Genomic DNA, 17,136 nt, shown 5'->3' on the forward strand with positions numbered 1-17,136 from the left:
GGGCACAAATTGGACTTGATGACTAACTGCTATGCAGATGGTATGCCCAGGGTCAAATGTCTCCTGAACTGTGAGAAAGGTCTATGCTGAGCCTGGACATTGGTGCGGTGGTGACAGGATCTGAGGTGCCAGCTCAGGTCTGCCTGGCCCATGTGCCTGGGTTGTTTGGCCAGAGGTTGTCTTGGGAGCACATTGGTGCTAACCCCAAATCCCACTGCTCACCTTCCCTGCTTGCAAACCTTTTCTAAAGCATTTGAGGGCAAAAGAGAGGGAAAATAAACCAAATCTATAACTAAGAATAATAAGCTGCAGTTGTTACTGTGTCTGACCTGTCTGACAGCAGAGTGAGATACCTTCTCAGAAGGCCCTTTGCACTTCAGGACTGACACTGAGTTGAGAGCATAGCTTGTGCTTTCTTGATTCAAGGATCTCATCTTTCTTCCAGGAGTGATTAATTGGACAGAAAACATTCTCCTTTAGCAGGTGGCAAAGGGTTAGACTGAAGTTTTATCAGAGCTGCTGTAGTGCAGGGCTGCACTGCACAAAGATAATTGTCTCAGGATTGGCTTAGGCCAGAAAAAGGACACCAAATGCTCCAGTTTTACAAAAGGTCATCACTGCCATCCCTTAGGCTACTAGCCACAGTGGACGGAAGCTAGAGAATGCCCTGCTCCTCTCCTCTGTTGCTATGTCCAGAGGTGCTGATGGCATGTCTAGAATTAAGGCCACCAAGATGATGAGCGGGGTTTGAACCTGGGCCTTAGCAGTCCCTTCTAGAGGCACGGGAGTGAGCAGCTGTAGGAGAGGCCCATTTGTGGACCAGCCCCACTCAGGGGACAGAGAGTCTTCCCCTCTTACAGCATGGGCTACTCTTACTCTTTTTTTCGAGCACTTTGCATCCAATGAGCATAAGCAACAGCAAGCTGTTCCCCTCTGCAGGAGCTGACCACCAGGAAGCCAAGAGCCTGGTGCTCCCTCTACCCCTTCCAGTGGGCAGCGGCCAGCCTCTAGTCATTAGCATTCCCATCAGCAATCAGAAACATGCTGTTTGGAGGGGTACTTATCTTTGATTTCTCCAATTATTTTTTTCCCAGGAGTTGACCTTTGAAAAACATCCTCTAGCTTCCAGTTTGTCGTAGCAACTTATAGAAAGGACAGTTATGGATACAATTATTTCATAAAAATAGAAAATAATTTCGTATGGCAACCTTTTATTTTTTCAGATGTTGTTTCCCTCTTACTCTCTCACACACCTTGGGATCATTCCCCTCCTCCTTTGACCTTTCATCTCCAGTTCATTCTTTGCCCTTCTGCTTTAACTTTCTCCTTCAGAGGACGGGGACTAATAGCCAGCATCCTCCAGAACAAAGTGGCAACAGAATATATTTAAAATCTGCACTGTGTTATCATGGCAACGAGAATTTTAAAATGATACAGTTAAATTCCAAAATAGTGTGATGCCAAAGTGACACAAGAGAACAAATGTCTTGCATGACTATGGCAATAGGGGTGGCTACTTGGGGAATTATTCAGAATTGCCTAATTTTTGCAGGCTTAATGAGTCACTCATTAATATGGTCTTACATGATCATACTGTACTTATTTCAGCCCTGTGCACTTTGATTCTGTTCCCAACACATCGGTTGCTATGATAACGCCATGCAGTTTCCTGTCCACAAGGTACTTCTTGCCGCAATATGGGGGATAATAAATATGGGATGGTGCATAAACCCAGATGGAACGAGTCTATCCCCTCTCTGGCAGCATGTCGGAGAGATTGACACATTATGCCAATCTGTTTTCTCCTTCCTTCTATTTCCCTTCACTCTCTCCCTTTCTCTCAGTGTCTGTCTCTGTACCTGTTTTTTTCCACACTCTCTCTCTCTCTTGGCACTGACACTTTCATCTTCTCCCTTGGGGATTGGAGATGTCACTGCGGGAAGTGCTTGTCCGCCTCTCCAGCAGCAGCAGAGCCCTGTGGCTTTGACAAACCTCATTTAATTGGGAGGAAGCCAGGAGGGTTTGAAAGAACTGAAACATCCACGAAACTCCTTTTATCAGGCATAATTTAAACTCTGCATGGAAAAAACCCTATATGTATAAAGAAAAGTCAACTTCCCTCCTGCTGTGTGTGCTCCCCTCCTACCCCCCCGGCACAGGCAGGCTCCTGCGAGATTCCATCTTTTCATTTTTCTAAAAGTGTCAAAGTAGATTTGTGCTCTGTGGCTGGGTGAACAGAAAAGGAATGCAGATGTGTCTCACTCATGCACATACATACACAGAGCACCTTCTGAAGGGCAGCGGTTTGGGAGAGACGTTAGCTGGCTGCTCCTTCACTTGGGATGTGTCGCAGGAGCCAGAAATACGTTTTCAAGTAGCTTGGCAACACAGTCCAAGAAGGCTTCTACTTAATTGCCCCTGTCTTAAAAAACCCCACCAAACTAACTAGTGCAGTGGGTGCCCAGGAGGCAATGGGGAATGTGAGGGCTCTCTGGCCTGTTGCCCAATAGGAGGGAGCTTTTCCTAGTGAGGAACAGAACCTGTAGCTTGAGAGACCCTGTATTTATTATCAGCTCAGGGCAAGAGAGGCAGATCTGTGTGTTTGCAGCTGTGTTCTTAAGAGAAGGGAGCAAGGGAAGAAGAACAGAAGGCAGGTAAAACTGAGGGAGAACTGGTGAGACAGGGTACAAGGAACAGCTGTTGTCTCTGAACATCAAAAGGGAGCAGGAGGAGCCATCCAAGGGAATTGGAGCTAGCACATCATGCTGAGCAGCTGGGAATTCAGGACATCAGGAGGGACCAGCATATGAGTTACACTGAATACACAGTGTGAGCCAGCCTGAGGGAAAGCCCTGGGCCCCCAGGGTTACAGAATAGGGGAGAAACGACCTGTCAAAGCATATATACCTCTGCTTTGTAAATGTACCATGGCAGCATCCCATCCAGGTCCCCTCGTAGTATTAACACAGTGGTCAAGTGGAAGAAAACAGAAAAACAAGCTGTCAGATTTGCGATGGGATGTACACTTTGCAGCATACGGGAGTGGGGAGGGAGGGCAGGCAGAAAAGAGAGATATGTCTGGGTGAGCAGCAGAGACTTTCAAAGTACAGAAGAAACTTATAATAAATAGCATGTGAAATAGCAATTTTTTGGTGAGAAGAAATTGAGAGTTAACTTACCAGCAGGAACCTGATAGAGCTGAGGAGGCAGGAGGCTGAAGAAGCCATGAAGAAGCGCATCTTGCGCAGAGATCCGGCCTCGAGGGAAGGCTCTAAGCATCCTGGAGGCCAAATCCTCTGCTGCTGGCACCCTGCTCAGCCTAGGAAAACAGGAGAAAAAAATAGCATAGGAGATGAGCACCAGCCAGAAAGCTGGAATCAGAACTTGACCCAGCCCTTCTCAGAGCTTGAAGCAGAGATAGTGGAGTGACACAGGGGAGCTGGGTAAACTCACTCCGGCTATATAGCTAGGATATTTGCTTTTCCATGTGAGTTTGATTATGCTGGATTATATGCATCCAAGATTTCAGCTCAAACTCATATTTTTGAGGAATTTTGAAAATAAATTGTTATTTTTTAAAAAGAAGGTTGTAGGTAAAAGGGAAAATGCTGCTGGGGAGACTATGTTTTATATGTCATAACTGGAGTATCTGAGGTTGGTGTTACCAGTTTACAGTGACAATGCAAGTGCACAAAATAACCCAGCTGGCCCACTGAGCAGACCAGAGGTCAAAACTAAAAAACTAAAGAAAATAGCATTTCCCCTTTTCCTACTCTAGTTACCAGTAGTGCAGCTGGTCGTAAAATGTGTTGGGGATTCACGGAGATGAATCTGTTTCTCAGGATGAATGCTTAAAATAGATGTAATACACACATGCTCCATGCCCGGCAAATACCAATGCCAAGTGGCTGCTTTCTATAGGAGCACACAGCTGGGGACAAGGAAGTGGAAGAAAGAAAACAAACCAACAGGGAAACAAATAAAAATAGTAATTTAGTTTTACAGCTTTTGCTTTGTTTGTTTGTTCTGATCATGTTTCAGCATCAGGAGGCCCATCAGAGCATGGCCTGTTGTGCTTCCTCCCTTGGCCCCCGCCGGTGCTTCCCCTCCAAGTGACATCAGGCGCCGGGATCTCCCTGCCCCTGCCCTCCCCCTCCCTACACAGGGCATTTGATACGCTGACATTTTTGCTTTGAGGAGATAAAATGTCAAAAAAAGAAAAGGGAAAAAACGCAGACAGAAAGAGATGTATCTTGAGAGACAGATTTATAAAAGGTATCTGGCCTCACTGTGGTAGGTCACTGCTGAATTCTCACCTCCAGCAAAATGATTTGAGCAACTGCTGCCTTGGGGAGCAGGGACGGGACAGGGACCCACAGCATCCAGCCTGAGGCTGCTTGCTAGAGCTTCACCACAGACTGCCCCTGCTATGCTAGGGTCTTACTGGAGACCTTCTGCCCCCTTGGAACCTTGCTGCTGCAGGCTCCCACACTGGGCAGCAACATGGTTCAGTGCTTCCCACCATGGCTCAGGCTTCCTGGTGGTGGCTGAGCTCTTCACAGAGCTCCCCTTTGATTTCTTAATTGGCCATAGAGAGTCATGGCTGAGCAGTCTGTATGAAGCAGCTCTTTCCTTCTCAAGAGCTAAGCACACCAAGGCAGCCGTTCAGCCATACCAGCATAAGGACTCTGTAATGCAGAGTTGAAGCTGGCCCACATGCAGCAATACAGCAGAGTTGCAAGGAATATAGCTATTTTTTCATTCAGTCTGAGAGAGGATTTGTTCTGTTCTAGGAACTGTGTTATCAGGGTTTGGGACATGCTGAGCTTTGTGTTTCTAAAGATGTGTGTGACAATGACTGGCATTTCAGCAACCTGTGCTTTGCTGAAAACTTCAGCATGTTTGTTCAGCTATTCAGAACAGCATCTGGGAAACCCAGCTCTGAAGGGCAGCACACTTCACTCCAAGCAGGGCTGGACCCCAAGCAATGAGCTGAACAGGTAGAGAACAGCAGTGATGAAAAATGTGGTTATGTCCTCAGAGAATATTTGATCCTTGACCTGTTCCTGAACACAGTCCTGAGGACAAATCCTGTCTAGTCTTTTCCTATATATCTGTAAAGCCTGCGGTGTGTCTCAAAATCAGTATTGAGGGAGGAATTGATTTTAATGGCTCTCTGAACTAGGTTAGGGCACTTTGCCTGATTATAAATTTCTTTCAGTGACACATATATACATTGTGTGTGTGTGTGTGTGTGTGTGCGTGTGTACACAGATATATATGCCTGAAAAATACTCCCTTCTCTTAGCACACTAGGGATTGATTGGGAGGTGTTGGTGTGCCTGGTCAAGCTGAAGTATGTGACCATGGCGCTAGTCTCATAGCTTTTGGCCACTGAAGAATGTGATTTTTCCCCTCCTAACTAATCACAAGATTATTTCATTGTCTCATGAAAATGCTGTCCTAGCACATCTTCCTTACCACTGTTGAGCAACATTCCTACAATCTGTTTCCAGAAATGAAAATTGGGACAGTGCAAAGTCTGTCTTCAGTCTAGGCAAGAGGGCCTGGGAAAGTATGACCTTCTGAATCGAACTGTGCCCTGCAAAAAGCTGCTCATAATGTCATTGAATCACTGCTTATCTGAGAATAATCACTAGTCCTCTGAGAATAATAAACCCACTATGTGCCTACCTCTACTGCAATCTCTCGAAATCAGTTGCTTAACTGACGTTAGATCTGCTTGTTACTACAGAGCCACCCTGCTCTTCCTGTGCTTGCCAAAAGAGCTCATTTCAAGTTAAATGATTGCATAAAGAAACAAATAAACCCAGAGGTGATTTTGACATTGTCGTTATAGGTAGCTTACCTGTCACAGATGACTCGGAGTCTCTGAGGTGTCCTGGAAGCAACCAGTTCTAGAAAGTATAATATGCAATCACAGGATTAAATGAAAATCAAGCCAAAAAAACATTCTTTCAGCCCTTACAAAAAACGTGTGCTCAGAATTTCAAAGGGCCCTATAGAATCTGTCATCTTAGTATTTATAAATATACATTATTCCTATAAGACTTGAATACCAGCATTGATGTTAATAAGGCTGTTCCAGTTCTGTAACCCTTTCCTTTTATACATCTGTGAATACAGGCCTTGGGCCTGCTTCTGTTGCAGCATGAGTCTTAGCTTTGACTTCAATAAAAGCAGTATCAGTCCCTAAAGCCTCCATATGAAGGAAGCAGAAGGAGGTTTGCAGGCCTGAATCCCCAGCAATTGTCTTGGCTTACCAAGGGGCTGCTGAGCTTTGTGTATTGCCCTGTGGGCACATGGGGCTTTTCTGCATGGATCTGGCAAAAAGACAGGGGATGGAGCAAAGGCACTTGGGTTCCATTCTCCTCTTGCCCACTGCTCTTGCTCTCAATCCCTGACTAAGTTTGTTGTTTATCAAGTTAACCATTTTCATGCAGGCTTTGTACTTACTGATTCAAACATCTCTACCAGACTGGAACTTTGCAGAGTTTGCAGTTTTGGGAAGGCTGTGTTGTTGTTGCTGTTTTTCCAGGACACATTTCTAAACATTGTGGAAAATGTAGAGGAATACATTCCTCAAATATTTTCTTACAAAGCATGAATTTTCTCAGGCTTAAATATGAATGAATGGCTTAAGCCTAGAAGATTTCCCCTTAGAGCTAGTCAACAGAGACGTTTTCTTGCATCAGAAAGGCTGTAATTTGTACCCAGCTACATTTTCCTGAGCACTTTCCTGACAGCAGAGATGAACAGTGCTCTAGCTATGGAAAGGAGAGCGGGAAGGGTGGCGTAGACCTCTCTTCCATCCCAGCCCAGACAAGCATTCCCCACGGCAGCGAGACCACCAGGAGGCAAGTGCCACTGGTCTGTTGCCAGTAGACTCAGGGCTTGGCTGGGACTTACGCTGCACTTTCCGAGACCATCTGCCCTCCCTTCCTGCCTGGAAGCACCAGCCACATCGTTCAGGGACAGAAGCTGCTGGCTGCAGGCAAAGCCAGAGTCCCCTCTGCCTTCACCTGCGTGGCCATTTCCAGAGCGCCAGGCCCAGGGGCTCAGTCACTCAGTCTGACTTGATGCACAGACAATTTGAAAAAGTGCAAATGACTGAACTTGCAGCACTTAACCTTTCCAGCAGCAATCTTTCACCATTAAGCCAGGCAGGGAGGTTGTTAAACCTGTCTATCACAGGGCAAGTAACAGTTCACAATTTAAGTGTTCTACACCCAAATACTAAGGTAATTGCTAAAGCAGTAAATGGCAATATAACCTGGGATGGTAGTCATGACTGTTTAGGTGCCAGAGCACTGGAACTATCACCAATATATAGAAGTTATATATTAATATCTTGACTAGCCCCTTCCCAAATCAGTCACTGAGATTAACTCTGGCAGAACATTCCTTCTGGATCATTAATAACATTTTCTCTAGATCCTCCTTCCTTCATTTTGCCCCCTTGACTATAATAAAAGTGTAGAAATAAATTGTCCATATTGAGTAGAGATGTAAAGTTTCCAAGCAGAATAGAAGAAAAACAATTGTAAAAATGGTTTGGAAAGGCACAAGATCTTTTTGTATGAGGTAGAAATTTTTACCTCTTCACAGAGGTGGCCAAAAACTTTCAGATGTTGTAACTTTCTGCCAGAAAATTTTTATTTGTGAGATGGAAACTTTCCATGACAATGCATCAATTTCCTTTAATATTTAATAAAAATGTCAAGATGACTTAAGTATTGTACTTTAACTCTACTGAAATCTTTTAACATTAATATGTTTTAATGAGTTTAACATAAAAGTTAAAAAATACACATTAAGTTGATAACAGCAGGGCAAAATGTTTCAAAGATATCAAAGTGAAATGTCACTTTGTTTTTGTGGAGTGTATTTTCAGGATTAACATTCCAAAGAGGAAATAGGATTTTCTTTACATAACAGATAGAAATATCAGTTTGCTTACTGGGAACCAGGAGGAATACCTGAATTACGGTCTTCGTTATCTCAAGCAAGCCTCTTGACTTAAATGTATAATTTATATAACATGGAGATTAATAATTATCTACAAGGGGTAGTGTAAGACCCAGTGAGCCAACTAGTGTTCTCCCTGTCCAAACACATCTCTCAGTGGAGAATTCTGCTTGAGTGAGGACCGCCAAACTTGCCACTTTGAGTATACAGAGCTTTGATTATAAATGGAAGATATGGGTAAGAAAACAGTGTGTCTCTGCTCAAGGATTAATGCAGTTAACTAATCCACTTTAAATCAGTTCAGATTAATCTCTTGACTGACCCCATATAGTCAAACCCTTAGAGAATGCCCAGGCCCCATGGTGTTGAACAAGGTAAGAACAGAGCAGTAAATATTTTCCCGAACTGTAAGATTAAGACCAATCTAAAATTGTAAAACAGTGTAAACAGCTACTCCTTAAATGAAAGAGATAAAGAATATTTGGATATCATTCCAAAAAGTGGATGTACTACTGATTTAATCATCTTACAATGACGATATAGACATAAAATGATGGGATTGTGTAGGGCTGATTGGCTTTTTTAACAATACACGTAGGTAGTGCTTGGGTTTGTTATTGTCTATCAGTATGCAAGGCAGGGTGTGCTAATGAGGAAATGCCTTCCTATATGAAAACCCAGGTGGAAGTGGCTAATGAACTGATAATGAGGCAAGCAAGCCAGAGGAAAAAAGTTAAACTTTCCTAATTGATGAAGAGAGAGAAAGAGGATGCCTAGTGTTGCTGGAGTTGAAGGTGCTAGGGTTGCAGGCTCACAGAGAAAATTTTTCTCATTAGTGAAATCTCTGCGGCTGCAGGACAGAGGCAGAGCTCTGTCTGTGTGGCAGGCTGGAAACTGAAGTCTGTGCCCAGTGCCAGACAGATAGGAAGTTTCCCTACAGCCTGGCCAGCATATATTGCACATTAGTTACAGTGCTGCTCTTCCCTTTGGGATCAAAGTCACATGCAGTTTATTATGACAATAAAAATTTCATAGTTTTAGAATTCAGTTTCCAACCATCCCATTTTTAAAATGAAGCATCAGCATAAAAAGTGAGATTTTTTTATTTTTCTAAGGAAAAAAAAAAAAAAAAAAGCACTCGGGGCGCAGACTTCATCTGCATTCTCAAAAATGTCATTTGAAGTTTGTATTTCAGAGCCTGCTGCTTGTTGCCTCCATCTGCTGGTGACATTTTGGAAACGCAAATCTACTAAAGAGACTGAAAATCTACTCGGGGGCAGAAGTGGACTCTGGAAAGCTTCTAAATCTTATTCAGTTTAGCAAAGCCTGCAGACGTGTGGAAAACTAGGCTTAATTTAAAAGTTATTGCTGTGTCTGAAAGAGCCCAGTGAAAAACCTGTGTCTGCTAAGTGGGATGATACTACCTGGCATAGGAAACTTTATTAGTCAGCCTGTGCGATAAATCAAGGCGTAAAGCTCACTCATAGCGAGTTCATCATGTTATAAACAAATAAGCACTGTTCCCCACTCTTTGGAGTCCAAGTGTCAGAAAAAGGAAACAAAAACCAACTCGGTACATTGGGCGCTCCATATTCCCAGTTTGGCAAAAGCACTAGTTTAATGTCATGGGCTGTGATTCCTAATCCTTTCCTGCCCTTGACCCCTGCTGTCTAGATTCAAACTTGTAACCATTAATGGGGCTGGATCAAAACACTGGCCTTCTGGTGTCACCAACGGTGTTTAGAGGGGATTTAAACTCCCTGCTTTTCAGTGCAGTGAAATGAACACAGCAGTAGATTAATGCAAGGATTTGAGCTCACACAGCATGAGAGCTTTCAAAAATAGTGTTAACAGAGCTACAACTGCCTCTTTCAGGGGAAGCAAAATGAGGAGAACAGAACAAATGAACAAACACGGGGCAAAGCCTAGTCGCTGTGGGCAGGGCTCCCAAGCCCAGGGAGCCAGGGAGAGGGCCAGCGACTGTGCTGAGACGTGGGGCAGGAGCTCTCCCTACCCTTCATGTTCTGCAGGAACTGGTTCTTAAGCCAGAGCTGGGGTAAAACCGTGCTCTCAGGCCCCATGGCTGCTTGTAATTCCCTACCCCAAGTGTCTCTCCTGCAGAGAGGGAGCGAGATCACAAGCTGTAGGGCTGGCCACAGAAGAGTTGCTCACCCGTCCTCACTGTTCACCTGGGGTCAGGCTGAGGTTGAGATTTTGGCAAACTGTAGGCAGTGGGCATAAGGCCTATTTCTGAACTTCTTTGTGCAAGAAGGCACAGGGGCATAGGGTGGTCAAACACTCCTTTGGACACTTCATCCCTTGCCAGTTGCCCATAGAGGGGGCAGGGGAGCTTCTCTTCCTCCAGCTGCCCTGCGTGTGCCTGGCTCACAGACCCCACAGCCCATGCTGTATCTCCTCTTCAGACTCTGCAGCAGGATGTGCTCAAGCCCACAGCAGTGACAGGAAAACATCTAAAGGTTTCCAGCTTTCATTTCAAAGATTCCTACTAACCCACCTGGCCCAGGAACCCTTCCAGTAACAACCTCAGTCTGGGGCTGAGCCTACACCGCTGAATCCAGTGGGAGTTTTGCCATCAACTTCAATGAGAATAGGATCACACCTCAGTGCTTTGTTTTGCTGGTGTTTGTTCCTTGCCTCGGGCAGGAACCTGTTTGTTTGTTTGCTGCCTGCGCTCAGTAAGAACATCAATAGGACTAGCTAAAAGCCTTCAAGCCATCAGATTTGGGGAAGCCTCCAAAGTTTGTTTGCTTATCTGAACCATCCCAGGCACTCAGATTCACACAACTGGGCTGGAATAAAGCTCAGGAGAGGTTTTCTCAGGCAGACTCCGCAGCTTCCACTTGGGCTGAATGTGTCCTTTCAGGGGGAAACAGCACTTGTGCTTCAGAGAGGAGAGTAGAAATGCACAGGAGCTTGTGAATGACAAATAGCTTTAAATAAAGATACTAATTTGCCTTCTTACCAGCAGCCCCATCAAAAACTTACTTGATTTAGTTCATGACTAGGGAAAATAGTCCAACCTTATATGACTAACCTTCTATCCAGACTGGTTTGTATAACCCAGATGTGAGCCAAGTGCTTGGTTCCAGTACATGGCTGGAGCAGCTTGGAGCCCCTTAAGCAGCACCTGAGGAGGTGAAAGGGATGCTGCCTCTCCAGCTGGCACAGCTATTGCCCCAAACACTCACTCAGCACCCCTCTCCCATGGGTTTTCTTAGCATGGTGGGATGCTCCCACAGGGAGGTGCCTTCTAACTCCTGCATTTCTGTCTGCTCCAGCCACAAAAGGCACCGGCATCACAGGATCACAGCACAGCATAGGTCAGTTCTGCCCTGCTGAAGTCCATTAGGGAAACTTTCCATGAAGCCTGAAAGCAACTCAGGCTTGAAAACTGCTTATGATTACTAGACTTGTCTTTACTGGAGCTATTGCCATGCTGCCTAGGTGCCTGTCCTCTCCCTTTTAGCCCTGCCACCGGCATCCTCCACAGCAGCAGAGGACAACACTGCTACTCAGACAAATTAGAGCTAAGCAAGAGTCACTGCTTAGGGTGGTTACGGGCACTCACACATTCTCTGTTGTCTGTACTAGTTTCTTTTCTAGCGTAGCCCTAATGTTTGCACTTTTAGATTGTCCCTCTGTATAGCATTGGGATACCTAATCATCATTGCTGAGAATTTTTGGACTTGTTTGAGCAGATGACTGGCATAAAAAAAACTTATTTGTAATCAGTTTGACCCACACATGAGCATTTCTTTCCTCTCAGACTACCCTCCCCAACTTGTAGACTACCCAGCCAAGCCTTCAACAACTTAAGAGAAGAAAGTGCTTCCTCCAGCTGTCTGCTCTGTGCTTGCTCCCCATCCACATTAAACTTGCTGTGGACAGCGACACATTCCCATTTCACGCTGGTTTGATTAATGTGTCTCAGCTAATTGTGTGAAGGATTCCAGTCCTTTCGACTGTGAGACCAGGTTATTGTTCAGCCAATCGTGGCTGCCATGTGAAAATGGGGGCTGTTTAGTGTTCATGCACCAGAATCAAAGGAGGAGCATCTTGGACCCGGTCACAGAGCAACACCCATTTCTTTGAAAAGATGTTACTATGCTCTACTAAACCTGTAAACCTCTTGCTCAAAGCACGTCTTCTCACTCCTCCTCTTCCCCCTGCTCTTTTTTCCCCCTTCCAGATAGACAGGCTCCCCCCATCACTCTCTTAGGGTACAAGTGAGAGAGAATGGCTAGATTGTAGATGGGTGGATTTCACATTCTAGGGTTTTTAATATTTCACTTTTATATTTCTCTTACAGAATGATCCTGCTGAGAGGCTGAGAATCAGTGCTCATCATTTTCCCCTCACTGACACTTGAATATATTTTCCCAAGAGAAAACATTAAACAAAAAGAGAACGAGAGAAAAGGAAAGAGAGGGAGGGAAAGGGAGAGTGACTGAGCTAGCTTTTCAAAGCATACTTCTCAACCTGCCCACATCAAAATAAGAGACAACTGGCCCTTTGAAGTCCAAGACACAGGCTTCCCTACCAACCCATGTGGAAATAAAAGAAGCCAGCTTTATAAATCACACAGATTTCTCACCTTGCCCACATCAAAATCAGGGACAGTGACCTTTAAAACTGAGGTTTAAAGGCCCCCAAACCAATCTCCATAAAAATAAGGAGAGTTCAGATAAACTGTGTCTCCACATACCTGTCAGCTTTTCCAGTCTAAACCAGGAGACATCAATCCTTTGCCCCGAGCGGAGACTACATTGTCAGCACTTGCAGCAATGAAATCTTCCATCAGCCTAGCATGTGCCCAGTGCTCAGCGAGGCGACTTTGCCATACATGTACCTTTGTTTGTACCCTAGGCCAATCCCAGTGCTCTTGTAGGTCCTACAACAACACTATAATTAAGTAGCTCAAGGGATTTAGTAACACTGAAGCACAGGATTTTTTGTAATGAGAATTACTGACCTCAAAATTGAGTGGCTAGTGGCTCAAGAGAAAAAGTTGGCATTCTTGTGAGTTAAATCTTACCTGGGTTATAGTTGGGGAGCTTGGAAAGTCCTGGCCAGGTGTTCTCAGTTGGGACCCCCAATACCTGTGCAAAAGAAGAAAGAGAGTGAGAAGAGCAGTAACCTCTCTCTGCCAGTACTCTGCCTCTGTGTGGAGCTGGAAGAATTGGTCTTGATGGAGAGAGACAGGCCTTTACTGTAAACCAGCACAGATTTACACTGCTCTGGCTGGTGCTGGATCCACCACTGTGCATAAAGGACACTGACATTTTAGCACTTGATTTTGTAGCAGAAAGAGTCCTGCTGAGATTGAATGTTGTTGCTGCTGGGAACATCAGTGAAGGTGTGTACAGCTTCACTGCCAGGTGCCACTCCTGCATGTGTTTGCCAGCCCAAGGGTCACACTGTTGAGCCCCTCTCACCACTGAAGGTGTCCTCCTGTGCCAGAGCTGCACTGGGGACTTATTCTGCCCACTTGTGCTGGCAGCAGCTGATACGCTCAGCGGCAGCACAGGCTGTGAGCTGTGACAGAAACCCCTGCTGTTCTGAGGTAAAAAAGAAAAGCTGTCAGACAGATCTACTGGCAGGTGCTAGAAGCAGTCCAGTGTCTCATTCTGAAGGGTCCAGAGCTTCAGCAATGTCTTTGGCCTTTATTGTGAATTGTGGGCCTCAGAAGTAGGTCCTCACTGAGCAAAGTCTGGGCCAGTAAAGCTTCCTCCAACCTCATTTTAGTTGCTGAAATGTGTGAGATCAGTCATATCTGGATTTCTGTGCCAGTTGCAGTTGTGGAAGTCTAGGGTTGTTGTTGTTGTTGTTATTATTATTATTATTATTTACTAATTACTTATTACTTATTACTTATTGCATGCAAAGTGCCTTGTGCCTGTTGATGTGGATGAGTTCTGCTAAAGAGGTAAAGCCACGTATTTCAGAAGAGTTCACAGCATGTGATACAGTATTACAAATCAGTACTGCTAACTCCAAGCATTCAAATCTTATAATACGGACAACTCCCAAATTATCAGAGTTCCTTAAAAAATGGTGGAATTTTAACATGAAAAATGTCAGGTTTTTTTATTCACTTTCTCTTCCCCAACATAAGATTTGCCTCACGTTAGTTATACTTCACATACGATAGACAATTCCTTTTCCTTAAAATGAAAGCAGAGATATATGATATGGGGAACTTGGTTTCACAGAAACTTGTGATGATTGCAAGAAAATAGGCATCAGTAAAAAAATACATTAAAAAAGGAAGAAATACAAAGCCTTGTAGTTGCAGTGGTTATGCATCTGATAGGTGATTGCTTTTCTCACAGTTGGTAGACAGCTGTGAGGACAATTACAGCTACCTGGAGAAGACAGCCACAAGCAGGGACAGCATCTCACAGCAGGGACATATTAGCATGGTGGTCTGTGGAGGGAAGCAAATTAGGGTGGCTTGCTGTGGTCTGTGTTTCCAAACAGCTCATGGGCTCAGCCTGCCACAGCAAAGACCAAGGCATTGGACCCTTGTCTCTGTTAACCTGTAAAATCAGTCTTGGAAGCTTGAGAGCTCCTCAGAGAGAAGGTGTCTTGCAGTGTTCAGCCGCGTGACGTTGTTAGAAGGTGGCTCACACTGAGGATAATTTGGTGGCTCTGGATGAGGATGTGTTCTTGACTGGTGTATCATGTAAGAAGGGCAGGTCTGCCCAAAGCAAACTCTGCATGCACAGGAAAGAGAGAGTTGGAATCTGAACCTGAATCCAGAATTTGCTTTCTTTTGCTACCCTCTCATCTTTCCAGAAAGCTGCAGCAATACTTCTAAAATATTCTGCATTGAAAATCCAGGTGTGTGTTCTGAACTGTCATCCCTGCTTTCATCTGGGCCTGCATTCTTCAAGGTTTCTTGTGAGCCATCAGGCATCAGTCCTAAAGGCATCAGAGGGAGCTGGGGAAGTTCAGTACATAGTAAAATCATACTCTCCAGGGTCAGCTCAGCACTCTGCCTCTCCTTGGTGAAGAATTTAAGAAAATAGTTATTTGTGCATGCTTGTACTTTGCTACATAAGGTTTTCAGCAAATGCTTAAACTTTGCTGAGTTGAGGTGTGAAAGCACCAATCACTGAATGACATATGAATATGGATTTATATTTATATTTCCTGAGTCTTGTCTTTACAAAAGATGTGATTTCAACCCATATATTTGCATCTGGTTTTGAATTTGCAAGGTAATGAGGCAGGTGATTTCTGCTCCCCTCCCTTTTTCCCCTGGATCTTTAGTGAGACTCCTTGATAAATCAGACAAAGAGCTATACTAAATTAATTACATTCTGAGGATTGTTTTATCTGATATGTATCCACCTTAAATCTAGCTGTTAACTCTCTGGTCCATGCAATCAGCCAAAGCAAAACAGCTTCCCTATGCTTGCTACTCTGCCATGCTTCTCCAAGCAAGCATTTCTTACTGTAGTGAGAGGTCTTGGTGCAGCTTAGTTCAGTCCACTTTGGAAGAGGCATAGTTTCAGCCAGAAACTTGTTTACAATGCCTGTATTTCAGCAAGCACTTTAAGTTGGGCTAAATCACTGTGTTCTCTCTCTGTCCTCTACCTGCTTGCTTTTCCTGTGATGAACCAACTGAGGGAATCATCCTTGCCGATTTTGCTTACTTTAGTTGAAATTATATTTTATGTTTTATGTAGAGAAGCCTTGTAGTCATTCATTTGGCACTTGTCACATGTTTGGCTTAGCCACAGAAGCACACTGGTGGCATGCTGCAGCCTAATCCAGCCCACATGAAGTTCTTTGCAGCACTATGTTAATCAATAAGATGGAGTTTTTGGGTATAAAACCAATGCCTGGTCTCTTAAAATCTGAATGATGTATCTTAAGTTTGCCAGGCTTGCTTACTCTCCATGCCATGAGAGAAGTGGAGACAGTGCGGTTCCCATTCACTCAGGCCATACTTCCATAACTAGCACTGCTGGGCTAAGTAGCTCCTTCCCTTTGTCCCCTTCCCATTTGGTCCTGGTCCTGCTCTTGTGTCATCCCTTCATGAATACTACTGCTCATTAGTGCTACTGTTTGTGCAGCCAAATGATGAACTGGGTAAACAAACTGTTCTCATTTAGAGTAACTCAGGGAGAAAACCAAGTTATAGGTTCCCCAGTTCATGTAGCCCCGCATGTGGACAGTGACATAGGAGCAGGAAGGAGCAGACAGGGATAGAGATGGGGGATAGAGATGGCTTAAGGTGGCACTTGCCTCTAGAAGAAATGTTGGTGAAATGTCAGTCAGTCATCCCTGATGATTCAACAGGACAAACACATCTTGGGGATTTTCCAGCCATATATCTATACAGTGTTTGAACCAACAGTCCTACATGGAGATAAGCATGCTGGGTGATACATACTCATGCATACAAATGCAGACAGTCTCTAAACCAGTGCAGGGTGCCTCTATTATTAGTACATGAAAGAAACTGACTATTAGAAAACAGTAGGAATCCCCATTCTGAACCTCACATTTGGCAAAATACCTCAAGTTAGGCATCGAAAGCCTCTAAGGAGCTTTGAAATCTTGGCCTAACACAGAGCCTCATTCCAGACTGTATAATAACATAAAACCTTCTGTGAAAGGCACTAATTATTTCATGGCTCCTAAAGCTTCCTCATGATTTTTAAATAAGTTTTTTTTGCTTTCTATAGCACAAATCCTATTAATCACGGTATTAGTTATAATACCAGAGAAATGACGATAGGGCTATAACCCTCCAACTGCAAAACCACAGGAAATGTATCCAGAGATTTCAGAGTTGTAAGTGGAAGGATACCCTTCATTCACACTCCTGGAAACTGGGCCCTGCCCTGGCTTTGAACCCTGTTAATTGGCCAAATAAGTAATTTTTTTTGTCTTAATAATTATTTCCCCCCCCCCAGTGAAAGAGAAATTCAGCATTTATTTAAATGGACTGAACTCAAGACTAAAAACTGGACCTACTTGTCTGACTTTTTATCACATTCTAGCTAAAAGCAGAGAGGAAAACCCTACCATGCAGGAGTGTTTCTTGATGAAGGGATTAGGAAGGAAAAATCTGACTTACTAAAACCTGAAGCTATAAAGTCCATCCTTGCC

General features: G+C 44.3%; 2 protein-coding genes across 2 annotated transcripts in view; one reads left to right on the forward strand and one right to left on the reverse strand.

The window, feature by feature from the left end:
- ALS2 (alsin Rho guanine nucleotide exchange factor ALS2) overlaps window positions 1-17,136 on the forward strand; it is an 83,737-nt gene that overhangs the window by 5,568 nt on the left and 61,033 nt on the right. The gene's annotated exons all lie outside the window — the stretch shown is intronic.
- Window positions 1-17,136, reverse strand: part of CDK15 (cyclin dependent kinase 15) — a 36,595-nt gene that overhangs the window by 2,280 nt on the left and 17,179 nt on the right. The window contains 3 exon segments of the mRNA XM_009964892.3: window positions 3,180-3,319; window positions 5,870-5,918; window positions 13,046-13,109. Coding sequence (XP_009963194.3) covers window positions 3,180-3,319; window positions 5,870-5,918; window positions 13,046-13,109 — 253 coding nt within the window.

Source organism: Tyto alba, unplaced genomic scaffold (genome assembly GCF_018691265.1).
Source record: "Tyto alba isolate M040663 unplaced genomic scaffold, T.alba_DEE_v4.0 Super-Scaffold_7, whole genome shotgun sequence".
NCBI lineage: Eukaryota > Metazoa > Chordata > Aves > Strigiformes > Tytonidae > Tyto > Tyto alba.